Source organism: Artemia sp. Qi Xiang Cuo, chromosome 12, assembly GCF_049724085.1.
Source record: "Artemia sp. Qi Xiang Cuo chromosome 12, ASM4972408v1, whole genome shotgun sequence".
NCBI lineage: Eukaryota > Metazoa > Arthropoda > Branchiopoda > Anostraca > Artemiidae > Artemia > Artemia sp. Qi Xiang Cuo.
The window spans coordinates 61,106,353-61,133,061 of record NC_142805.1 but is presented as its reverse complement, the minus strand read 5'-3'; the positions used below and the strand labels follow the sequence as shown (position 1 = coordinate 61,133,061).

Sequence of the window (26,709 nt, the reverse complement as noted above, 5' to 3'; positions counted from 1 at the left end):
TTTTTTTTATCTATCTGATTAGTCTGTTAATATAAACCTTACCCAAATTTTCTTTTGTACTTATTACAACATTGAAAATAAAATGAAAATTACACTAAAATAAAATTTTGAATTGATGTAAGCATGTAGGGGTATGGTCTCCGAGACCACACATTTTCTCAAAATCTCTTTTTATACAAATTATCAAACTGTTTTCTTCTGTCCCCCCCCCCTCTCCCAAAGAAAATAAATCTTGCGTATGCGGCTTATTGGCTACCCCAGATTTCAATCTTCGTCATTTTTGTTGCCTCGCCTTGGCTTCACTCCTAGGAGTAAAAAAGGCATTCGATTATTTTGACAAAAATAGGAGAAACGTTTCTTTATTAATATCCCTGATTTACAATAACATCCTGATATCCCTGTTTGAAGCAAACAGAAAAAGAGAGATATGTCGGTGTTAAAAATTATGCTTTAATCCTGTTGTTCAATTTTGTGACATATTTTCGTAATCACCTTTTTAAGCAGTTGCCTTTTTATAAAGGCAATTTTTATAAAGGCCTTTTTATAAGGAAATTTCAACACATTAAAATACACAGAGTTTTTGAGGTACAGTAAACTTTACACTCAACAGTAAAACTTTAAAACAGTAAATACTTTATATGCAGTGTTCCGTTTATAAGCTTCAAATGACGTCAAAGTTAAACTGAGGTTATTTTTGAGCTGTATGATAAATAAAATTTTACTACTAAGACTAATGAAAATAATAGTTAGTATTCTCGAATTATCTATAAATGGGAATATTTTTTCACCAGACAGTCTTCTGAAAAATATGTCATATTCGCTTATGAATGCGTCAATTAACCAAATTACAAACTATTACAGGAATGGTCCAATACTATAGAAATAGAGTAGGGATGGGGAGTTTTTTAGGCCTTTTATACTATCTTTACAAGTGAGCAATAATTATGTACGTATTTTTTTCTTTATGCATTTATTTTTTCTCCAAAACGGAAGAAAAAAGTTGGACAGAAGAAAAAATTATTAGATATAAGACTCTTATTGAATTCCTTCCCATATGCAGGTTTGAACCGGGATACCTTTGATAGTGATACCCGGTCACAACCATTGCGCTATAGGAAAGTGATATGGTTATTGATTTTTCAAAGTGGTGGTTCACGAATTTCTGATACAGTATTTTTTTTTCAGTTAATGGGTCATATGCATTGAAGAAAATAATAATACTAATAATGTTTATTTGTAGTTGTCAACAGTAAAACAGTAAACTTTCCACTTCTCTGTGTTAAAACTTTTGATCTCCATAGGTACTACTTTTTTCTCTCTAAAATCTGCCTAATAAAAATCAACACAAAAGTTTTTCAAAACGTTCTTTTTCTAAAACGTTATTCAATTCTCTATTTAACGTATAAAATAACCGTGCAATAAAAATATACTTTATAGGTCCTTGTCTCTAAGTAACTGAACAGAAGGAGAAAAAAAATGACAGGTAACTGTTCAGGTTACTTCAAAAGGCATTTTATTTTCTTTGGCACTGAGGGCCGTAACTTGATACGGGAAGAGAGGGCAACTGTCCCCTTCAGACCCCAGTTTGCCCACCCAAGGCCTCAGTTTGCCCCCCTTCCCCAGCTGAAATTTATTTCTTCAAAAATGTTGCCAAAATTAGGATAAGCCTGCATAATTCAAGCATCTACGGAAATGGGTCAGTTTTCTTTAGCATATCTTTGCCTTTATGGTACTTTATGGCTCAATTTTCACTGTCCACTCCTTTCACTGTCCCCCCCCCCCCTGGATACAGCCTTGCCCTGGGGGCATATAAGGTTTTTATAGAAGGCGTTGTCGTAGAAACTTCAAAAAAAGCTCATCCGATTGGAAATTCAAAAAACTAGTGCCCTTTTTAATAGTCGAAACTGATTGGAGGGCAACTAGCCCCCCTCCCAGGATTTAACGACATTATGCCACTGCTGGGACCGAGCCGAAGCCTTTGCTAAAATATCTGCTTTGTGTTTTCATTTTGTTCACTGCTGAAAATCAACCTCGTTTGAATTTGTCTTTTTTAATTATTTTTCTTCCTTTTCATTTTTTTTTGTCGTATATTTACTTTTCATTCAAATTTTGATTGGATATTTGATTTATAGAGTGAAAAATCTGAAATTGCAAAAACATTGTCATTTAAGATAAAGCTTGATTTAATGACAATGGCTTGTATTTAATGACAATGGCTTGACAATGGCAATGGCTTGAGGTACGAGGTGATAATCATTATTACTATTATTAGAGATACAAGGTTGTCGACAATTCCCCAATAGTCTCTTTAAGATCAGGAGTCGAAACTAAAAACAAATATATATACGCACGAAGTTTTTATGTTGGCACGAATTTGGGGAGATTTTCTCCCCTGATATATTCATCGGCGTATTCAGGGGCATTACCCCGGCCCCTTCTCCCCAAGACTTTTTCTGACACCCTCATTCCTTTTTTTCTGTTTTCACTCTTTTTTTAAAATAATTTTGGTACTCTTGCATTATGCGGGCCTTTCTAAAAAGTCAAGTTTGGTTAATGCTAATGAAATACAATAAAATATTATGAATATATAATAGTTTAGAAGCAATTTTGGGATATATATTTGCACATTAGGGGGGTGGGGGGTAAAGCATAGCATATATTAAATACGTAACCTAACCTAGGTACCTCCCCCCCTAAACCCCAAAAAAACACTGTTTGATATCGTATACGCAATGAAAACCACGCTATCATTGCCTACTCTATAACGGTTAACACGTCAAAAACGGGTTTTATCATTGCTTACTCTATCGCGGTTAACCCGAAAGGCCCGCATAATGCAAGAGTACCATAATTTTTTTTTAATTTGGTGAAGTATTGGAGTCCTTGTCACAGTCCCTGCCTCCTTCCCAAGATTTTGCTATAGATCCGTCCCTGGATATATTTACTTTACATTGCAGAAATTATTGAGTTTTCATTTATTCTCTATTTCCTACTTTTAGCTATTTTATCCTTATACCTGAACAAGGCACTTGGATTCCCCGAGGATACAGCTACTGTCCTCTACCATGTGTTCATTATGTTATGCTACTTCACACCAATTCTGGGCGCTATTGTTGCAGATACGTTCCTTGGAAAATACAAGTAAGATTACTTTGTTTTAGCGTAGGGAATTGGGAAAGGGAATTTAAGAGCCACCTCTCAGGGGTGGCAATTTACAAAGATGTAGGAGGGGCATGGTTTACTTTTATGACGTTGATAAAAGTAAATTTACTTTTATTACTTTTATGACGTTGACGTTCAACGTCAGTACTTTTATGACGTTGACTTTTCATAACGTTACAAAAATAATGCATTTTTGAAATTTTTGGGCTTTCTGTTTTCTTTTTGTTTTGATTTTACAAAAAAAATGCAAAAAAATACTATTGATTTTGATATCAAGGGGGGGGGGGTGAAAATTACCTCCTTTTGAGCCATTGCTTCCTTTCTATACTGCCATTTCTCCAGATAAAAATCTATTTCACAACATTCGTCGAAACGATAATAACATACGATTGAAACGGTTATACATACGGTAAATGGCATACGATTGAATTCGTTGAAATGGTAAATAACACAGATTTATGTGGTATTACATGTGAAATTTATGTATTACAACTTTAAACAACTATAGTAGAAAATCTATACGTACTTTCTCTGCCATTTGTTCACAATGCAAAGGTGTCAAGACCTGGCTATTGCACCACTTATTGTTTATTATCAAACTTCTCTACAATATTCATACGCCCCTCCCCCTTCAATTTATTCCTGTGTAAATGAGAGAAATTGTGGCAAATAGGAGAATGCCCATCTCGCTACAAGCTATGCAAAAAATATCATTGAAAAGAGTTGAAGGTCGACCAATATATACTCAGACAGTACTGAATTCTTGATTGTACTTTTCTATCGTGAATTGATTTATAAAACTCGGGCTTTCCAGTTCCATAAAATATTACCAATTCCCAATATATTTTAGTTTTCTTGGGTAATTTCAATCTCATGAAAATTAGGAGCATATATTTTCTAAAAAAGACGCATCCTTCCTTCTCAGAAATGACGTCGCCCCACATCATCAAAAATTTCATTTCTTTACTACTAGATCACAATCCTCACGAGCACATTTAAAATTAAATTATCGGTGTTCATATTGAATTCGTGATGCTACTAGGTTCAACACCAAAGGTATCACGAGACTAAATAATTAGTCTCATTCAGAATATTCAGACACTATATCAGAATAAAAAATCGAGACATACGCAATAATCCAAGGCCGTACCCAGTTTTTTTAGGTGTGGGGGGGTGTATACAAAAAAAAATTCAAAAACGCATACAAAATTTGTTTATGTCCATTTTTGTTACGTTTTATGAGTCAGACAAACATTTCGGGGGGGAGGTTCAAACCCCCTAGCCCCCCCCCCCCCCTGGATACAGCCTTGAAATATTCAGTTTAAAAGTTTTGATCAGAGATGAAGAAAGGGAATATCGAGCAAGGGGACTCGGCCAAAAGCGCAAGGGGACTGATTGCCCTCCGATGAATCTTCAGCATCACTGAACGTTAAAATAATCCTTAAAATAATGAACATAAATAAAGAAACACCTAAGATCAATCAATTCTTACCCGTCTTCAAATATTGAAGATTATCCTTTTTGATAAACTGGATGCACACAGTGCCTTTTGGCTTAGTTGAACATACCCTTCAAAATCCTCCAAAGTTTCATCTTAGTACGCTTAGCCTTAGCCCTGAACAAAACCTGTCAAAAAAGTATTTTTGTCCATAACAAGACCTATCTTTGCTGAGGGACACCTTAGTTTTGATCCTTCACATGTTTTTTTAAAATGCAAACATCTTCTTCGATGTTCCTTTAATGCAAATAGTTTCTTCGATGTTCCAATTCGTTTTAAAGCTAATTTAACATTCTTAATTTAACTTCTCCTAGATAATTTCGGAGACCACACTGCATTTCCATGACGATAAATAAAAGTCCAAATAGGGATAACATCCTTTTAATAGACAGTGTTTCACAAACATTGATGGAAATTCACAAAAATACTAGATATTTCGGTCACATAAGCAGTGACCGAAATATCTGGTATTTTTGTGAATTTTTATCACTGTTTGTGAAACATTGTCTATTAAAAGGATTTTATCCCTATTTGAACTTTTATTTATTAACATCTCCTTAATTTTCCTCCTTCCTTCTTAATTTATTGCTTAATTATTTGTTACTTGATTTGTTACCTCCTTAATTCCTCTTACTTTTCCTTCTTTCCTTCTTAACTTTCATCACCATCGCATTTAAAATTAAATTGTCATTGAGGTTTATATTTAATTTGTGAAGCTACAAAGTTCAACACCAAAGATATCACGAGACTAAAAAAACTATTTGTTTAGATAAGTGCAGCCGTAATTTGTTTGTATAATGTCTATATGTTTGTTTTATCTAAATATTCTCTAACGGCATGTTGGCGTTTATTATTTTGAATAATATATTAAACTTACTCCTATTTTGTTTTAATAAATAAATACATATATATTGTGACTCTTATTTTCAGTTAATAGATATTTATATTAATAGGTTAATTAATTAATAAAAAGTATAAATAGATTAATTAGTATATAGTAGTAATAGAATGATATTAGTTACGAGAGAAAGTTATAAATATAGATTTATATAAACATAATCAGGTACTCATGTATATAGGTACTTATGATGAGGGAGGCTGGCAAAGCTAAGTGGTAAATTAATGGAGAGGGCAGAATTTTTTTTCTCTCTCTTTCCTTCTTTTCTTTCTTAAATTTTGTTCCTATATTTAAGGTTGTTACTCTAACCTAGTGAAAGCTTATTGAGTTCTCTCTCTCTCTCTCTCTCTCTCTCTCTCTCTCTCTCTCTCTCTCTCTCTCTCTCTCTCTCTGTCTCTCTGTCTCTCTCTCTCTGTCTGTCTGTCTGTCTGTCTGTCTGTCTCTCTCTGTTTGACTCAGGTGGCCTAATGCTATGATGACTTCTCAAAAGTAGTAATAAAAATCGACATGTTGTGTATGGTATGTAACTTACTCAGAATAAAATGCATCAAAATGGATCTTTCTTTTCAGGACTATTCTCTATGTCAGTATTCTTTATGCAGTTGGCAATGTTGTGTTAAGTGTTGGCGCAATTCCAAATACAGAATGGATTGGAGCGCCAGTAGAGGATGCTTATGGAGTGCCTCAGACGTATGTTTGTTCTTTTAGTAGCTTTAAACTCCTAATCCCCCTTTAAATAAAAAATAGACGTGATTCTCAATAATGTGATAAGACTCCGAAGTCGTTGCAACAACTTATTCAATGCATGTACTTCTGTTGATATTTATTTTTGGAGGGGGGGGGGCTGTTTAATAGAGGGAATCTTATGGATATGGAATATATACGAAATTGTATAACATATCTTGACAATCTCAAGATTTAAAGGAAGATATGCCCCCCCCCCCCTATTTCTCTGTGTAAAATTTCAACGAAGTCTAAGGTTTGCAAAAAAATCAAAGTTCATAAAGTTAAAAAATAATATAAAATTTTGTTGACATTTGTGTTCCTTACTATATAAGCAGCCTACCAGGTGATCGTGTTTCCTCATTTTTTAAAAATCTCTTTCTAAAAACAACTTTAGTTTCATTTCTTTTCTAATCGTGTTTTTCTTCATTTTATTTCAAGAGGTTGCAAATCAGCAATTTCAGCTGAAATCGTAATTCTGGCGTTAATTCAATACCTCCTTCCTGTTTATTCTTCACAGAATCATGGATTTTTTACGGTTTTGTATTCTCCTTGGGGACGATCAAAGATCTCATAGTTAATGTTACTGACTAAACAAAGAGGGAAAGATCTCAAGAAAAAACAAGGGGTCTACGGCCAGTAGAAAGAAAAGAGAAGACACTGTACGACAGATATTTCGCCTGTATTAAACTAGGCGTCTTCAGTGATAAATATAGAAGAAACTAACTTAAACTGATATAAATAAGATATAATTCAAAGATATAACTATCACTGATATAACTAATTTAACTAAGATAAAAGTGATATTCTAGTCTACTTCTAGTTTAGCTACATTTTGCTACCTTGGAAAGAGGTTAGATTAGGAAAATAAAACTTTCAGGGATGGGTCTACAGACTAAAGTATGTCCTGGGCTGTTATTTTGAAGTACCTACCTCTACTCCTCCCTCTAGAGGGCCCTGACTTTGGATGACCTTTAAAATTTTTTGTGCTATAAAAGTGAAAACTTGCAAAATAGATCTTCTGAACTAAAAAGATCTGAACCTGTCAAGTAGGCAAATTTCTAAAACATAGAAATCAGAAGAGGGTTAACATCGAAGCTTGGCAATATCTTCTAAGAGTATATTTTTTGCTCTGGATTCATTACTGAAAGTTTTATTTTCCTAACCTAACCCCTTTCCAAGTTGGAAAAAAGTGGCTAAACTAGAATTTTACCTAAATACCCTGTGGTATATAACGGTAGTATTAATTGTATGTATAGATATTGATTTACTTCTAATTTTTTTACTGTTTTTAGTTTCAGGTTTTATTTTATATTTTAATTTTAGATTATTTTATAGTCTATTTTTACTCTTTTAATTTTTTTTTCCATATTTAGTGCTGATGACGCCTAGCTTTATACAGATGAAATATCCGTCGTTCAGTTTGTCTTTTCTTTTTCTTCTTCTGGCTGTTGGCCCATTTTTTCTTTATTTTGAGATCTTTCTCTCTTTGTTTTGTCATGAAATGCGCGTTTGACTTTAGATCTTTTATATTACTGACCACTTTGTTCAGTGTAAATAATTTCTTAGACCACACTGCTTTTCCATTTATGAAAAATTAAGCAAGAAAAACGGGTTTTAATTTTTATAAAGCAGTAAATACAATAAAATAAACACTTAATTAAACAAAAATGCTCCGAATATTTTGGCCCCACGTCCGAGAGCCTTTCTCAACGGAAAAAAAAGAAAAGAAAAAATGAAACAAAAATGTTCTTTTTAAAAACCTTAACTTACATCAAAATAAACAAAAAAACACACACAAAAAACAACAAAAGAAAAAATATAAATAAATAGGAAACAAAACTCACATATTGTTTATACGCCAGTGAATGGAAGTTTTTATTTAATATGTGAGTTTTGTTCCTTATTTATTTATATTTTTTTTTTGTGTGTTTTTTTGTTTATTTTGATGTAAGTTAAGGTTTTTAAAAATAACATTTTTTGTTTCATTTTTTTCTTTTTTTTTCCGTTGAGAAAGGCTCCCGGACGTGGGGCCAAAATATTCGGAGTATTTTTGTTTAATTAAGTGTTTATTTTATTGTATTCACTGCTGTATAAAAATTAAAACCCGTTTTTCTTGCTTAATTTTTTGTTCAGCGACGCGAGAATAACACGTTCCTTCATTCCATCGTAGTTTTTATTAACAATGCAATTTCCTACTAGTTCTTTGATTAAATAATTAATGGAAATTATATCCTCAGGTCATTCGATTTCAGCAACAAGAAATTTTTCATTCTTATCCAAGTGTTTCTTCATGGTGTCTGGCTAATTACTCCCCCCGGGAAATTCCCCCTCGCCGTGGTGAACCACCCCCCGTCCTGGACAATTCAGATATTCAAAATGAATTGTAATATACTTTTTAAAATATTTAGCACAGGCTCGTGTTCAGCAAAATTTGTTGTAACTATTTCGAGTATTTATCAACAGTGGTCATAAAAATCAAAAATTCAACAAATTTCTTACAAATTTTTAACATAGCACATATTTAATGTGTTTTTAGTCCTGCTAAAGTTCTACTTTACTGTATGGTAACTTGTATATATGGTAACTGTAACTTACTATATGGTAACTATGGTAACTTCGTTTTTAATTTTAACTTCACTCTTACTTTTGTTAAAAAAAAAATTAACAAGACAATAATATTTTTTCAGTGTGGTATCCCTAATTGGCCTTTTCATCATCGCAGTAGGAACTGGTGGCATCAAGCCTTGTGTTGCAGCATTCGGAGGGGACCAGTTTATTCGGCCACAACAAGATCGACAGTTGGAGACTTTCTTTTCCATTTTTTACTTCTCCATCAACGCAGGCAGTCTACTATCAACAATAGTAACCCCAATTCTTAGGGATGAAGTGGAATGCGCTGGGGTAGAAACCTGCTACCCTTTGGCATTTGGGGTACCAGCCATTCTCTTTGCAGTTGCTCTGGGTAAGAAAATTCTGTACATCTTGCTATCAGAGGTAGGCTAATGTTTTTGGCAACAGGTGTAAGATCTAGAATTGTTTGTCTAGCTTTCTTATAATGCAGTTTTTGTCAAAAATTGTATTTTATTTTCAATTATCATGTTTTATCATAGGTAGCGCAATAGCGCTGCCTAAGTAAAGAACAATTTTGGCACAAGGTATTAGTTATTTATTTATTTATTTTTGGTTTGGTTTGTAAGAAAATTTGTACAGCTTGCAATCAGAAGTAGTTTAAAGTTTTTGGCAAAGAATTCAAATTTTTTGTCTAGTTTTCTTATAATGCAGTTTTGTCAAAAATTGTATTTTATTTTCAATTATCATGTTTTATCATAGGCAGCGCAATAGCGCTGCCTAAGTAAAGAACAATGTTGGCACAAGGTATTAGTTATTTATTTATTTTTGGTTTGGTTTGTAAGAAAATTTGTACAGCTTGCAATCAGAAGTAGGTTAAAGTTTTTGGCAAAGAATTTAAATTTTTTTGTCTAGTTTTCTTATAATGCAGTTTTGTCAAAAATCATATTTTATTTACAGTTTTCATATTTTATTACTTACAAAAACACGTAGATATAGCACAAAAGTGACTTTCCTTGTTCAAGATGGACAAGGAGCTATAACTTTTCTATTAGGGGTTTTGGAAAATGATGATTCCAATGGTTCAGTTGTCATTTTGATCCAACACCGATATTCAATCCAATACCGATTCGACATTCCCATAAATTTATTTCCGTAATAAACTTTTACCCTTTTGAATCAGCTTCAAATGTAATTGTTTCTTACTTGACATTATCTTTCTAAAAGTGTTTTTAAACTTTCGACTACTATGGGCCGAACTCCGTCCTGCAATCGTGACTACCCAAGGTGGGGAACTGGACAAATGTGACGACATGGAACGAATTTGAGCGCAGAAAATTATCTATCATTAGTTTTAATCGTGACGTGGATAACACACATGTCTTCTTTGCTTTTACATTTGCTTACGATGTTAGATAGCAATGTTTTACTTGGCAATGTGCCAATGTTTGCAGTAATAGATGGCGATATACAGCAAGTATACTGAAACTGGGGAAAATGCAGTAAATCCATGTGGGTGGCCTTCACTGTTGCTCTAATGAAAGTCAGGAAATTTTAGAGGCCTTAAGCCGTTACTGATCTACTACACTCCTATCTAGTATTGCGGTATTTAGGATTAAATTTTAAAAAAACAATAAGAAAAAGTAAATTATAATATAGGAATAAATGAGGCTCAACAAGAAGATGATAGAAAAATGACCAATAGCACAACTTTTTTTGTGCCGTTGTCAAGTTTTTTCCCCTAAATATATGAAATAAACAAAAAAAATGTTTTCAAATGAAATCAAATACCAATATTATGACTTACAATTAAACAAATTACTGCCCTATATATGAGTAGGGCTAACACCCTCCCCAGCCCCCTGTTCCTTAACCTAAAGTATAATAAGTGCTTTTCTGAATGTATTTTAGAATGCAACAAATATATTCAGTTGGCAACTACTAGTTTGTTATTTACTGATTAAATTTCAAATCATTTTAATGAACATTTAATTTTCAATGGTTGTACAACCTGCTGAACCCTCCTTTGTCCTCAATTATCTTTATAAAGAGCTACTCTCGCTCTTGAATAATAGTATCTACAAGGGGATTTTATCAATTATTTACTAGCTTGAACACCCCCCCCCCCCCAACACCCACCCTCCCGGAAAAATGCTGTTCTTCTTAATGCTTGAGTCACGATGTAAGACCATAGCTATGAATACGGGCTTTATCCCTTTTACAACAGCCATTCTCAGATAGCGGTCAGAAAATATACTAAATTATTTCTATTTCTTGCATGACGTGGATAATAAATTTAGTAAAATGGTCAAAATAAAAAAATATTTTATTGCAATATGTTGCAGTACTTGATCGTAGTATCTAATTTCAAACACATACGCAAACTTTACAACAATGATGAAGACTTTCCTTTCCCATGTGACTGGTATATTATGATCAAACACCCTGTGCCGTCTTCTTCGCTAATTATCTCCATTATTTGCTTTATGGAACCAACTAATTTTAAAACTGAACTACTCATGCATGAAACTTTAAAAGCTGATTTTCCAAGACTTTAGGGGCATTGCTCAGCCTATACCTTTGCTATTGCGAAACCTAATTTTTTTTTCTCAAAAAAATGTTTTAAAAACTAAATTATTTTTTAAATTAAAAATGAAGATTAGGTTTGTTTGCTATATCATGTTTTATTAAGCTACAAAATCATGTTGTTCTGATAACTAAAATGCGTCAATGATAATTGTTATCTCTTTCAAATAAACTAAATATCTCATTTTTTAATTTTTGTTTTTGAAATGCAGTAAACCTGTCTTGTGATTCGACAAAAAAAAAAATCTAATTCAAAGTGAATTCCAAATACATTCTGGGTATAAAGTTTAAAGTCTATAGCTCATTCTAATCCTTTATCATTCCTGAAAATTTTATTTTATTTGACAATTTTTGACAATAAAAGAATCAGATTTAAAATGAACATGCAATGGTGTTCACATTTAAAAAGTTCCATGTATTGGGGCACGTCTAAATATGTTTGACATTTAACAGGAGCATACCACAATTTTTCACATTTAAAATGTTCCATGTGTGATTCAAATCACAGATGATGCGACATGATCATGTGTGATGCGACACATTCAAATTTGTTTTGACGCTTTTAAAGGAACATACGAAGGTGTTCCATGAAATCATAAATATATTTGAGTGTAGGTTAAGAAAAGTAGGAACGCTTTCAGCAAAAAATCCCTCCTCCCCCCACCCCCAACTTATTTAGCTTTTATACATCACAAATTATTTGAATCTTGATTATTCAGGGTTAATTCGGGGATTTGTCTTTGTGATCAAGCAGGTGTCCTGAGCCAAGAGGTGTTTAAAAGATAGTTCAAATTTGGTGTTTGTTTTCCATTAAAATTTGCTAAATTTCAGCTTATTTTGCAAAATTTCTGCCGAAATTTTCGCCTTCGGTGAAAATTTTACCGAATGACACAAAATTTTGAGGGGGAGTGCCCCTCCCCCTCCTCCTATTATAATTGTTTTATTACGCTACATTATAGTCCTGTAGGACTACATTATATTTTTTTTTACTCTACATTATAGCCCTGTGAAGGACTGCATTATATTTTTTTTACTCTACATTATAGCCCTGTGAAGGAGTACATTGTATTTTTTTTTTTACTTTAATAAACATAGATTTCAGCTGTAGAGCCTATATTTTTTCATTCTTAGTCCTGTTCCTAAACCTTAGCCCTCCAATGTTTGACGTACAGAGTTTAAGGTTCATGGCTCATTCTAAATACTACAGATTTTTAAATTATCAACATGCCCGGACCTAGGGGTCCACAGTGGACGCAATGAATTATCATTGAGTGATTCTTTTTCTTTACGAAACTGGACTGATGTGATTTATCGTGAAAGTGACAGGTGTGTACTCCACTACCGCGCTGCCTATTCAAATGTAATTTTCAAACAACGCAGGAATCCCGTGGCCCGGTATAAACTGTCAGATGTCTCCTAAGAATGGAAGCTGAGAGTTCGGTATCCCTTCTCTCTTTCATTACTTTTGGCTCATAAGTTTGCGTTCTGTTCATTGTTACTACTATCCCTGAATTTCTGGGAATAACCCCAAAAATCTCGCAAAAAGGGAGCGACAAAAATGCTTGGGCCTAGAAGCGTCAAAACTTTAAATCTGGCCCTGGGGTCGGATGATTTACGCCCAACCACGCATGGTAATCCTGGCCAGAGGCAGAGCATCAGGAGATCGGCACCTGCTTTAAAAGGACCTTAGTGATCTAGAGGCAAAAGTTGAGGCAAAAGTTTGATTGATTTGATGTATCGATGTATTGGATTCACAACGCTTCTTGACCACTAAGGTCCTTGCGTTCCACCTGCAGTGTGTTGCTACAGCTGGCAGGGCCGTATCCATGATTTTTTTTTTCAGGGGGATTTTTTTTACAAAGAATTTTTTTTTTGGGGGGGGGGGTACAAAAAAACTTTCTACAAACGCATCAAAAATTTCTTTATATTCATTTTTGTTACGTTTTTTACGAATCAGACAATCATTTTCGAGAGAGGGGTGGGTTCAACGCCCTCCTGAATACGGCTTTGACAGCTGGTATTGGATTTTGTGTCCCCTATCACCAAGATGAGATCAAACCCATTGCGCCATCACATTCTCTCTTGTGTTAGTTTGGTAATAAGAGGTTTGCCACAAAATTGATTTCAGTCTTGATTAATGTTCCAGTGTATAACTTACCTACAAAGTTAAAATTTTATAACTAATTCTAAACCTGAGTCATTTCTAAAGAAGTTCTCTTTTCCTGTACGGTAATTTGGCACAATACAACATGACTTGAAAAAACTGAGACACATTTTTATAATTTCTCACTCCTATTACATGGCAGGTGTGACAAATCAAAGTAGTTATTTTAAAGTGAAAGCATTGTTTCCAGATATTTCTGTTACCATAAGAAGTAAAAAACTTTTTGGGCAATTTTAATTTACTGTAACGAAAAACAGTGACTGCTAAGGGATTGTATAAAGGGGGAAATGAAAATATTTCCATTGCCAGAAGAAGAAATATATTCTTTTGGGCATTTTTGGCTTTACTATAATAAAAATTAATTACAGCTATGGGTATGTTTGAAAGGGCAACATACTGGGAAAAAAATATGTCCATTGCCAGATGAAGGAAAAGACTATTTTGGGTATTTTCAACGTGACTGTAACGGAAGGCTTTATAGCAACTATAGCCATTACAACGGCTAGATAACAAACTGATGGCAGCGGCTATCAATGTTTGGAGAAATTGGTATTTGATCTCAAACTTTGAAAGTGATTTGTCTCTCCTTTTGGTCAAAATATTGGTTTTCGAACCCTAGTGAGGCGTGGATTTGAGAACAGTCAAAAGTTAACATTCTCGAACCTCCGGCCGTGTTTTGAACATAAATTTTATTTTCAAAAGCAATTTGGGATTTATTTTTTCTACAATAGCCTTTAGAAAATATGAATCATTTCTCGAACAATTTTTTTTTTTTTTTTAGCAGTCTTTCAGAGCCAGTCGTGGTCGAATATTGAAAATTTATTTTAATGGTGACGACACAACAACATGCCCATTTAAAACCTTGTCATTCCTATTGGCAATCAAATTGTATCGAATTTCAACCCGACAAATCCAACTTCAAATACTTCAATTTCATTTACGATCCAATTAGGAATTTCGATGTTAATGGCAACGTGTTGATGGCAACTTTGGTGATCCTCGTTAGATCCTCGTATGTGTATCTTATGTTAGTTTTTAGTCCACACGAGGCTTTTTCTTGTATCCTTGAAGCTTAACAGCTGATGTATGGTTAATTCAAATTTCAGCTGTTTTTCTGATCTGTTCATCTGTCAGATATATTATGATCTACTCAAAAGTAACAGTCTGCTTCTTTTATCTTTAACTTGAAATTAGTATTTTTTCTGATTTTAATTATCTGTTCATCTCTGTATAAAATAACTCACCGAGTAATCAAAATATTTGGTGGTCTACTAAAAAAGTGAACAGCAGATTTTATCTTTAACATGAATTTTAGTTTTTTTTCTGATCTGTTCGTCACTGTACAAAATAAATCACCAAGTAATCAAAATGCTTTTCGATCTACAAAAAAAAGGTGAAGAGCAGCTTTAACATATTTACTTTAAATTTCAGCGGTTTTTCTAATCGGTTCATCTTCGTACACAAAAACACCACCAAGTAGTCACAACGTTATTGCACAATCAACAAGTTGTATTACAGTAAGTTTTTTTTCCGGAGGAATGATCTTGCTTATTAATTAGTTATTATTAATTAACTAATTATTAATTAACGCTTGTTAATTTAGTTTTTGGTTTTGGTGACTTGATTAAATGCTTTTGGGTAGTTTTGCAATTAGCGTTTGGTACTGGTTAGAGGGTCTGATTGATTTACTTTGATTCACACTTCCTAGTATTGCTTTTAGGGTGTCATCTTCTGTAGAATTCAAGAAATGGTATTACAGTCCAGAAAAGTGACACCCAACTGGTAGTTAAGGGGATCTTGGTTTGAGTCTAGTTCTTGGTAGTTAACGATTAATGTGTATTAATTTTGGAAACCAGTCGCCAAAAAGTATCCTAGATAATTTTGAAGACCACACTATCTTTCCATGACAATAAATAAAAGTTCAAATAGGGATAAAATTCGCTTAATAGACAGTGACAAATTTCACAAAAAAATACTAGATATTTCGGTCTTATATGCAGTGACCGTCATCAGGAGTCTTAAAAAAAATTAGTTTACTATTACTACTGATAACGGTCACTGTATACGTGACCGAAATATTTAAGATTTTTTGTGAACTATCCTATGAAAAGGATTTTATCCCTATTTGAACTTTTATTTATAGAAATTGTCCTAAAATGGAGCTAATTTAAGTAATGCTGATTTGTTCATTAAAAAATAAAAATTGACCTTTTATTTATTGACATTTTATTTTATTTGCTGTTATAAAATAAAGTTGCATTTCACTTATAAAATGGAAACAATTAAATTAACGTAATCTTTTAATCCAATAATGAAAATTGACATTCCATTTCTTTTTGTGGAAAAAGATAAAAAGAAAATGTCCTAAAATAGGAGTATATTTTAATTAAAAATTGGAATTAGTTTATTTAATACTGATTTGTTCAGTCAAAATAAAATTAACATTTTGTTTATTTTTGTAAAAAGTAGTTGTCAAAAATTGTTGTAAGATAAGAGGATATTTCACTCAGACTATTTGGTAAATGGTACAAATTTTTAAGTAGGGCCGAATTAGATTAACAAAATGACAATATTTTTGGTTTTTTATAAAAAATTTAAATTACTAATTTTGCGAAAAATTACATAAAGTAGTAACTCCCCCGAAATATGTTATTTCATAACGGAAATTAGTTTTAATTTAATTACAAATAATAATTTTTTTTATTTTTATGTATAAAAATTTACAAATCCACTTCTACTACAGTTTTCATTCTACTAAATGGCAAAATGGCCAATTTCTGCCAGAATGATAGAAAAAATATTAAATAGTATTTTGTAAATAGTATAAACTTTATATAGAACCAAATTTAAATATGAAAATTACAATGTTTTTTGTTTTTATAAAAAGCCAAATTACTGATTTTATGAAAAATCACATAAAGTAGTAACTCCCCCAAAGTTCTATTTTGTAATACAAAATATAGCTAATAGAAATTAAAAATATTTTATTTTACAATAAAAATTAGTTAATTCAAATACAAATAAATACAAATTCAAATTTTTATTTGAAAAAATTTATAAATCCACTTCAACTATCGTTCTGTAAATTCTGCTAAATGGCGAATTGCAGAGTGGCCATTTTCTGCCAGAATGGCATAAAAAATATTGGTTCTAATTGGATAGGACAATTTCACTCTTTGGGTCACAAAGTGTAAAAACACATCGTCCCCCAAAAATTTGTAATTAAGATTTGCAAAAAAATTTGCAAAAAATTAACTCCGCCAAAAATCTTTATTTTGCAATAAAGATATAGCTAGTACAAATTACAAATATGTTATTTTGCAATAAAAATTAGTTAATTCAAAATTTTTATTAAAAAAAAATTATAAATCCACTTCTACTACCGTTCTGTGGATTCTAGTAAATGACAGAGTGGCCAAATATTGGTTTCTAACTGGACAGGACAATTTCACCCTTTGGGTCGCAAAGTGTAAAAACACATCCCCACTCAAAATTTTTAATTAAGATTTGCAAAAAATTAACTGCCCCCAAAATTTTTATTTTGCAATAAAGATATAACTAGTACAAATTACAAATATGTTATTTTGCAATAATAACTAGTTCATTCAAAATTTTTATTTAAAAAAATTATAAATCCACTTCTACTATCGTTCTGTAAATTCTGGTAAATGGCAGAATTGCAGAGTGGCCAAATATTGGTTTCTAACTGGACAGGACAATTTCACTATTGGGTCGCAAAGTGTAAAAACACATCCTCCTTGCATCTTACTGGTTTACTTTTTTCTAGCGGTTTTCGTTGCTGGAAAAAGCTTGTATATTATCAAGCCACCCGAAGGCAATGTGATTGTAGATACCATGAAATGCATGGGGGTTAGTATAACTATTTTTGTTGTTAAGCTTTTGTCTTTTCTTGATTGAATTTTGGGTTTGGTTATGCACTGAGTGTCTTGTGTTTTAAACAAGGTTTCTAATGGTTGATTTATGGTGTTTTTCATTAATGCACTACATTTATGTCTTTGAGACAGCAAGGAATGCAAAAAAAGTTTAAAAAAGTTGTAGCTGAGTATAATCCTTGTAAAAAAAAAAAACTAAATGCTATTCTAATTAAAATTGCTTGCATTTAAGGGTCATATAAATATGTATACATATATTTCTACATGTCTTTCTGTCTATAATCTATATCTATACTTTTTTATTCGCAACTTGACTTACAACAGCTATATTTTAGTAGAAACAAATGCAAAGGTATTAATTTGCTTTTTAATAAAAAAAAAACTAAATTGGCAACAAATATTTTCAGCTGAAAATACATCTGTGTGCTTCCATATGTTTTTATGTCTATATTCTCTATCTATATTTATTTACTCGCAATTATGAGCTATTTTTTAACAAAAAAAAGACTATTTAAAAAAAGTTTGGAGCTGTTTTTTAACAAAAAAAAAGTATCAATGCAATCTGTTTAATAAGAAATTTAAATTGGAAACCTACTTAAAACTTGCTAATTAATTTATGTAAATACTTTCATCTAAAATAGACAATCCTAAATTTCGGTGTTTTTTCGGTCTATAATCTCTTTATATATTTATTCAATTGCATGTTTTGTTCTTGGGCTACTTTTTAATATAAAATAAAGAAAAGGTATTTACTTATTTTTTAATAAGAAATTTAAATCGAAAGCATATTTGAAACTTGTTAATCTATGTATATCTATGTGCTTTTTTCCCTATACTCTCTATCTATATTTATTTCCTCGCAACTTAGCTTTTCTGATCTTGAGCTACCTATTAACAAAACATTATTAATACAATCTTTTTAATAGAAAATTTAAATTGAAAACTTATTTGAAACTTGTTAATCAATCTATATAAATGTGTCTTCTAAAATAGACAGTTTCGGTGTGTTTTTCTGCCTATAATCTCTTTGTATACTTATTCAATCGTACGTTTTATTCTTGAGCTATTTTTTAATATAAAAAAACGAAAAGATATTAGTTTATTTTTAAAACTAAATGTTAATATCAGAAACTTATTTTAAACTTGCTAATCTATTTATCTCTGCGTGTTGTTCTGTCTGTAGTCTTTATCTATATTGATTTACTCGCAACTTAACTTTTTTGGTTTTGTGCTATTTAAAAAAAAAAATATTAATACAATCTCTTTAATAGAAAATTTACATTGAAAACTCATTTGAATTTTGCCAAATTTTGTGAACAAAAATGCTGCTTAAAATATACATCTATGTATTCCCACGTGTCTTCTGTCTATAATCTATCTGTATACTTATTCAATCGCATGTTCCTAGTCTTGAGCTACTTTTAACTAAAGGTAATAAAAGAGTATTAATACAATATATTTAATTAAAAATTTTTAATTGAAACCTCATTTAGAACTTGATAATCGATGCACGTCTACGTCTATCTCGCTTTGTTTTTATGGAAGTTTTTTGCCCTTTTTCTTTTAACTTTGTGTCTATATTAGACGTCCTAACCGAGCTGTTAGCATGCTAGACTTGAAATCCTTTATCCCTGAGGACAGGGGTTCGAGTCCCGGTGTCGCAGGTTATTTGGTTGGGAATGGAAGTCAGCGGTGTGACTCTGTAAGCTCAGATAGAGTAGACACAGCTCTAACTAGGTACCTTGAAAAATCTTGGGCAAAACACGGGAAGCATCGGGTGATATGCCCCCCAACCCGAATGCAGATTATCAGGAGATCGGTACTTGTGCTACGCAGACCGTTGATCAGCATACTAAAAAAAAGGTGTATTAGATGTGATTTTAGATTTCCTTAAATACCCTTCATCTACAATTTTACCATAACTCTTTCCAGATATAAAGATTGCTACCATGACAATTCGCGAATTGTCATTGGCGATTATGAATTTGACAATTCGTAAATTCATAATGTGATATCGTTGTCCACTTTTTGTGCAATATTATTTGTGATTTGTGCTGTAAATTCTAACCAGTGGTAATGATTGGACAAGAGAGGGGTATTTTCCCCCCCTCCCAAAAAAGAAAAATTGTTTGAAAATTCTTTTGAAATGTTAAAAAAGACTTTTTTTTATATCAATTCTGACGCTAGAATTACATGCATTAATTTTTTTTATTGAATTTTATCTGTTTATTTAAATGTTTATTCTCAAACTTTTGCTTCTTTGTACTAGATTTTGTGCTTTTTGTAAAAAAAAAACAAAAAAGTCGATATACTAAAAATGTAGAAACATATCACAAACTCGTGCCCTTTTAGGGTGGGGGCACGGACTCTGGGCCCGATCTCTCCTTATTACAGCCTACCATTAAACATTTATTATTTGCATAAGCCAAGATGGCTAGGCCTCGTTCTTTGGATAAAGGGTGACAGATTACCAAACATTGTCCTTTTCGGTCAGGTGGGAGGATATTGGTAAGGACTTATTTGAGGAAATGGGAACTTCCTGAGGAGGTGTAAAGAGGGAGGCTTTGGATGGGATGGAGGAGCGTGCGTAGCTATCTTGGCCTTCGGCGGCGATAATAAGTCTGCCTCAAAAATATTTTACAGCATATAATAATATTTGTCAACTCTATTCAACCCGGATATATTATCCAACTCAGATGCGGAAGAGAAATGGACCGAGCATTCGCAGACAAGACATTTTTGGTCGGTTGCCAAGTCAAACTGCCGAGATCCTGCTGCCAAACAATTCAGCTCTTGTTAGGATCTATCCTGTGGCTGCAATGGGGGAAACATTTTTAGTAAAAACCTGATATCCTATTTTTCATTTTCTTTTTTTTAATTTATTATTGTTTTATTATTCATAATCATTATTTTATAATCATTATTATTAATTATTGTTATTACTAAATATTATAATTTTCCATTAATTAATTTATTCAACATAATTTGTTAATCTATTATGTATTATTTCAGCACGCAATATCACGCAAGTTTAAGGCGAAAAAAGGTGAAAAGAAAAGAGATCATTGGCTGGACTACGCAGAAGATAAATACGACACTTCTCTTATTCAGGACTTGAAAGGCGTCCTTACTATTGTTCTTCTATACCTCCCCATGCCTTTCTTCTGGGCTTTGTTTGATCAACAGGTAAGCACCTTCTCTACTTTATATCTTCTTATTCCATATTTCTCCATCCTTTATCTTCTTTATATCTCTCAATCTATATCTCCCAATACCGTTATTCTGGACTTTGTTTGACCAACAAGGAAGTAGCTACCAGGGCCATATCCAGGATTTTTGTTCGGGGGGGGGGGTTACCCGATTTTTGGGGGAGCATATTTTTTTCTGGTATGGTTTTGCCTTTACAGGTATTTTTTAGACTAATTTTCGACTCGGTCAAAAATTGCGGGGGGCGGGGGGTTCAAACCCTCCCCCCTGGATACGGCCTTGGTAGCTACTCTACTCTATATAGTTACAAAGGCTTCCTTATTTTAAATATTTCTGTAATCTAACTTCGAAAAATATGTTTTATTATTCGTAATCCCAGAAAATTGAAAATTAGAAAACACTTTCATTTATCAAAATTAGGACTAAAAAATTAAAAAAAAATTGCATATAGGTTAATCAAATTGATAAATAAATTGAAGGCTAAAGATGGGAGTTAGTTCAATACGAGATGATTTTAACAGAACTTCCATGTTTAGTTCTGCATCGTCTATGATACTCCTGATGTAATATTTAAAATAAGGTAAATGGTAAATATTTAAATTAAAAGGTAAATGTTATCCTTATATATTTTTTTTTAGGCATCAGTGTTATTGGTTTTTAGTTCTTTTATTTTTGTAGTTTTTTTTCTGTGTTTTGTTCACAATGCGTTTCCTTACATTAAGCGCAACTCTACTGGGGTCTTAGTTGATATATTTTAGGGGATGTGCGGACGGCCATTGTCATTTAAGTAATTTTTTTCAATGTAAATTAAACATAGTTTCAATTAAACATAATTTTTTTTTGTAAAATAGCAATTAATATGCTGTTTTAATTTGTTTTGTCAATGTTAGCCACCGCTGAAGTTATAGTGGCAACTTTACTTTAATCCTTTTTATTCTTTCTTCAACCTTTTTATTTTATTCTTTCTTCTTTATTCTCTTTATTATTTCTTCTTTCTTCTACCAGATAATTGGGATTTATTCTTTCTTCTTCATTCTCTTTATTATTTCCTCTTCATTCTTTCTTCTGCCGCATAATTGGGATTTATTCTTTCTTTTTTATTCTCTTTATTCTTTCCTCTGTATTCGTTCTTCTAACAGATGATTGGGATAATTTTAATATTTTATTCCTTGAGTTGTTCAAAAGAATTGCACTTGATGTTGTGAATGCTATCAAAACTAAATTTTCAACTGGTTGAAATTTTTTCTCGAATGTAATACGAATGTTTTCTGTTCCATTCCTTATCATTTCCAAATGTTCTTTCTTTCCATTCTTTTCTTGGAGTTACCTTCGCTATACTCTCTGTATATCCCCAGCAGAATTAAAGAAATCTTTCATATTACAATTTAGGGAAATATTCATTTCAACAGGTTCTATCTATATGTTTAGGAACCACTACATGGTAGGAACCTGTCCTACCACGCGAGGTGGGGACAAAAAAAACATGGTAACAAAATAAAAAAAAACTTAAATAACATGAAATATGTTTGCTATTTTTTTATTATTATCTATTTTTTGTGTTTTTTTCTGATTCTTTCTCATCTCTGATTCTCGTGTTTTTTCTGACTCTCTGCCGATGTGTCTGCCCTGCGCTATCCAATTTTTTCATTAACTGTAAATTTCCGTTTCACAAAACAAAAAACACAGGCTAAACGTCAAATGCAGTAACGGTTTTATGTTTCATAAGCTGGGGGGAGGGGGGGAGATATACAAAAGTTACAATTGCGACAATTTTGTAGTCAATTAAGTACCTTAATAGGAGGGTAAAAATGTCTTGCCCAGTAAAAAAATCTCACCCAGAGTATTCATATTTTCTCTTTTTTCACTGGCTGTGATTTACCCGTTAATTCTTACTAGTTTTCTTGTTTTGTAATGCCTAGTCTGTCTTAATATCATGACCTGCCTTATTATTATGACGTCTGTCCAATTAATATTATGAAACTCTTATGATGGTATATCATCTTTTTTTTACTATCCCTCGCCCTAGGTTTATTATTTTTGCTATGGGATATTATTTCAAAATCACTTACTTTGCAGGGCTCTCGTTGGACATTTCAGGCAACACGTATGGACGGAAATCTTGGAGGGGGTGTTGCAATTAAACCTGATCAGATGCAAGTTGTCAATCCATTGCTTATTCTTCTTTTCGTCCCAATTTTTGAAGCATTTTTTTACCCTCTTTTCAATAAAATCGGAGTCCTTCACCGTCCGCTTCAAAAGATGGTGTTCGGTGGTACACTGGCTGGAGTTGCCTTCGTCGTTTCTGGTCTCATTGAGTTACAGCTTGAGGTTTGTATACAACTTTATTTTGTTATTAAGTCGATGCAACTCTGTATTATTGTTATTAATAGCAAAGGGTGTCTCATAAAACTATTAATAAGACCAAAAAACAAAGAAGACACATCAATGCTACCCATACAAAAAAAAACGATTTTCCTTGTTGTTCAAGATACTATTTTCGAAATTCTTCTGGCTATGTTTTGAAATCCCCATAAATTAGCATTCGCCAAAAAATTTTACCGGTAAGATTAATCGAAATCATAGTTACCATGTCCGAAATCAGCTTCAAATGCGGACGCACCTATAAGTGCTTCGTTGAACTTCGAATCCAATTCACTATGGCGTAATGATTTAGACGAAATTACGCCACTGCTGTTCACTCATAGAAGGCGCAGCAAACAAAACATCATTTTAAAAAGGTATTCCATTACGTGGAAACACGTTCTCAATGTTTGTAAGAAGTAAAAAGTAAAATATGTAAGAAGTTTGGAGAGTTGAAGGAATTGCTTGATCAAAGCGAATATCAGACGCTAGTAGAATTTGCAAAAATATTGCAAGTGAAGTCAACACTTTCAAAACGAATCAAAGCGTGAGGAATGGTCCAGGAGCAAGGACATTGGAACCTTGTATTAATTTTTATTAGTTGGGGCACTGTAAATGGGGACGCATCTGCAAGTACCGATCCGATCCACTATAGAGTAAGCGAGCTCTTTTTTATTGGTTCTAAATATGTATATGTTCGTGTCCAATAAAGTATAGTTGCGAGAATTTTTTTTACTCCAAACAAATGTGCAGATGACTGCAGAGGTTGGTTTTGACGTTCGAAAATAATAATTTTGAATTTAAAGATCATACACTAGCGAAGTTTGGAGAATTGAAAGAATTGCTTGATCAAATCGAGTATCAGACGCTAGAACTTGCAAAAATATTGCAAGTGGAGTCAACACTTTCAAAACGAATCAAAGCGTGAGGAATGGTCCAGGAGCAACGACATTGGAACCTTGTATTAATTTGTATTAGTTGGAGCGCTGTAACTTTTCTATAATGGGTTTTCGACAATAATGATTCCCATAGTGAAATTTTCATTTTTATTGACACCATTTTTGAGGGTTTTCATGCGGTCTGTTAGATTCCATAAATTTGTTTTGCAAAACACTTTTACCACTAAGATTATTTGAAGTCTAGTTATCGTTCCTGACTCCCCTTCAAATGGCAAGTTTTCTTTCTTGAAATTTTTTCCAAAAAAAATCTTTTCGCTTTTATTTTTGTTCTTAATTTTCGGCTACTGTAGAATGAACTTCATTCTCTAACAGGTTGCAACGATCACTGCAACCAAGATATAACTTCAATTTCTCCCAAATACATCTACGAAAAAAAATGAGGTCAACCTCCCTAAAGACCTCCTCCCTAATAACCTAATAAAAATCAACCTCCATAATAAACTAATGAGGTCAACCTCCCTAAAAACTTGTACAGAAAGAAATAATTGACCTATCAAACATCTAGGGATTGGTCTTACAAATGACATAGATGGAAAAAATTTGTAATGTGGCAGGTAACCTTGCTCCTTGATGATGATTATTTTAAGGTTAATCTCCCTCCCGCAGTGGATGAACTTCTAGACCAGTGCTACACAAGCCACCCGCCTCGTACGTTACTATGCTCACTCATGTTTTGGCTTTATCACATGCGTGCGTGGTGCGTCAGATATCAATCGTGTAAATTCACCCTGTGGGCTATAAAAAGATAGAGATTTATTTTGTAATCGTCTAAGTTCGAAAGGGCGCTCTGTACTCATGACTCACTGTGTGATCCCTTCAATAGCCCCGCCTCAGTTTATTGGGAAGCATGTGTCCCGGACCGCACCCAGATTTTTTCCTCCGAGGATGCTAACGATATTTTATTTGTGTCGCGAAGCGATACTCTGATTTCGTACGGTTTTTTTCTGGATGTGACGCTCAATACTCCGAGATGGTTAGAGATACGATAATAGTTGTTCTCTTCGAAATGGCAGAGCTAGAAATAGAATAGTGCAAATTTGTGAAACTGCTTATGAGAACAACTTTGACTAAGAATAATTGACTAGTGGACGAAATTCTAGATTATTCGAGGTCCGGATAAGCAGGGTTGCCAACTAACCGAGGCTCCAGAGAGGAAAGAAACCCGAAAAAAGGGTGATTTTGGGTAAAAAAGAGTGACATCAGAAAACGAAATCAGAAATAGGGATTCTTTGTCTATACAGACAGGTCTAGTCAATCTAACCTTGTTTCGTAGTTAATATGCATCACTGTAATTTATCAAAGATAGGTCTAACATGCTTCTTGACTGTTTGAAGGCCCTTCGACTACGCTTTTTCGCTACAGATGAGTCTTTCTAAGGGACTAAAGACGCAATTTTTTGCGCTGGGTAAGTATTTTGGCAAGTCCATTGTGACCAATTGGAGTACTGTCTGGTGAGAAAGTGGACATAGCTCAGTTGCTTTTGACATAAAACGAATACCCAAATAGTGAATCAACGATTTCTGCAGCAACAGGGGCTCAAACCTCGTTTACGCAAAAATATAGAGCCTACACAAAGGCACTAAGAAAACGTTATATATTGGTTATATTTATACTTCCAAGAACCAATCCAATTCGACTACATGATAATATAATACGAAATAACCAGTCGCGTTTACGAAGTCGCCACTTGTCATTCACTTTCATCGTCAGACCAGTCGATTTCACTCAAGTCTAAACAATCAGAAACGCTCCAGTGTTATGCTTCCATATTCTTTCTCTTTGGCTTGAGAATGCGCATAGTTTTTTCAATAACTGGCTCCGTGTTATCTTTACGCTTCAAACCAGGACGGTCTGCAGGCCTGCTACACTTATATTTTGCTTCCAAGTTTTGCTTCCAAATTATTGTTGTTTTTTTTGGGGTGGGGGGGATGGGGGGAGGATCCAGTCACTGCCAAATATTGTTTTATTCTCGACCTCCATTTCTTGTTGTTTTTTTGCAAAAGATTATGCGAAGTGGAGAAACCTATATCTCTTCTTCAGGCACGTACGCAGGGGGATGGGGGGTGGGGAGGGTTTGTGGAGATTCGGGCCTCTTTTAAATCTGAATTTTTTTAAATTTTTAAGACTTTATTCAAATTTTCAAAAAAATTATGAAAATAATTTCCACCTCTGAAAAAATTTCAATGCGTTTCCCTGTCCTCCCGCTATTTGCCAAAAACGTATTTGGTCCCTGAGTTCAAGAGTACCCGTATTTGCCTATTCCAGCCAAAAGTCAATAATAATTATTGTTTTTTACGACTTTTCTAAGCTATTTATCGGCAAAACCACTGAATAGATAAAAAAAATGATGAAATACAATAAGAAAAACATCAAAAGACAAACAAAAATATAGAGCCTACACAAAAATATCGAGCCTATACAAAGGCACTAAGCAAACGTTATATATTGGTTATATTTATACTTCCAAGAACCAATCCAATTCGACTATATAATAATATAACACGAAATAACCAGTCACGTTTACGAAGTCGCCACTTGTCATTCACTTTCATCGTCAGACCAGTCGATTTCACCCAAGTCCAAACTATCAGAATCGCTCGAGTGTTCTGCTTCCATATTCTTCCTCTTTGTCTTGAGAACGCGCATTTTTTTTGCAAGAACTGGCTCCATGTTCTCTTTACGCTTTA

General features: G+C 33.1%; 1 protein-coding gene across 3 annotated transcripts in view; it reads left to right on the top strand.

Annotated features, from left to right (window-relative positions):
• Window positions 1-26,709, top strand: part of LOC148946368 (solute carrier family 15 member 2-like) — a 66,180-nt gene that overhangs the window by 10,309 nt on the left and 29,162 nt on the right. For 2 of the 3 annotated variants that reach the window (XM_089098410.1, XM_089098412.1), the window contains 6 exons: window positions 3,000-3,141; window positions 6,129-6,248; window positions 8,972-9,246; window positions 15,034-15,119; window positions 20,508-20,681; window positions 22,779-23,030. In XM_089098410.1, coding sequence (XP_088954536.1) covers window positions 3,000-3,141; window positions 6,129-6,248; window positions 8,972-9,246; window positions 15,034-15,119; window positions 20,508-20,681; window positions 22,779-23,030 — 1,049 coding nt within the window. Of the gene's footprint in view, window positions 1-2,999; window positions 3,142-6,128; window positions 6,249-8,971; window positions 9,247-15,033; window positions 15,120-17,389; window positions 17,473-20,507; window positions 20,682-22,778; window positions 23,031-26,709 lie in introns of all 3 variants that reach the window. The other variant, XM_089098411.1, reaches the window with a different exon arrangement.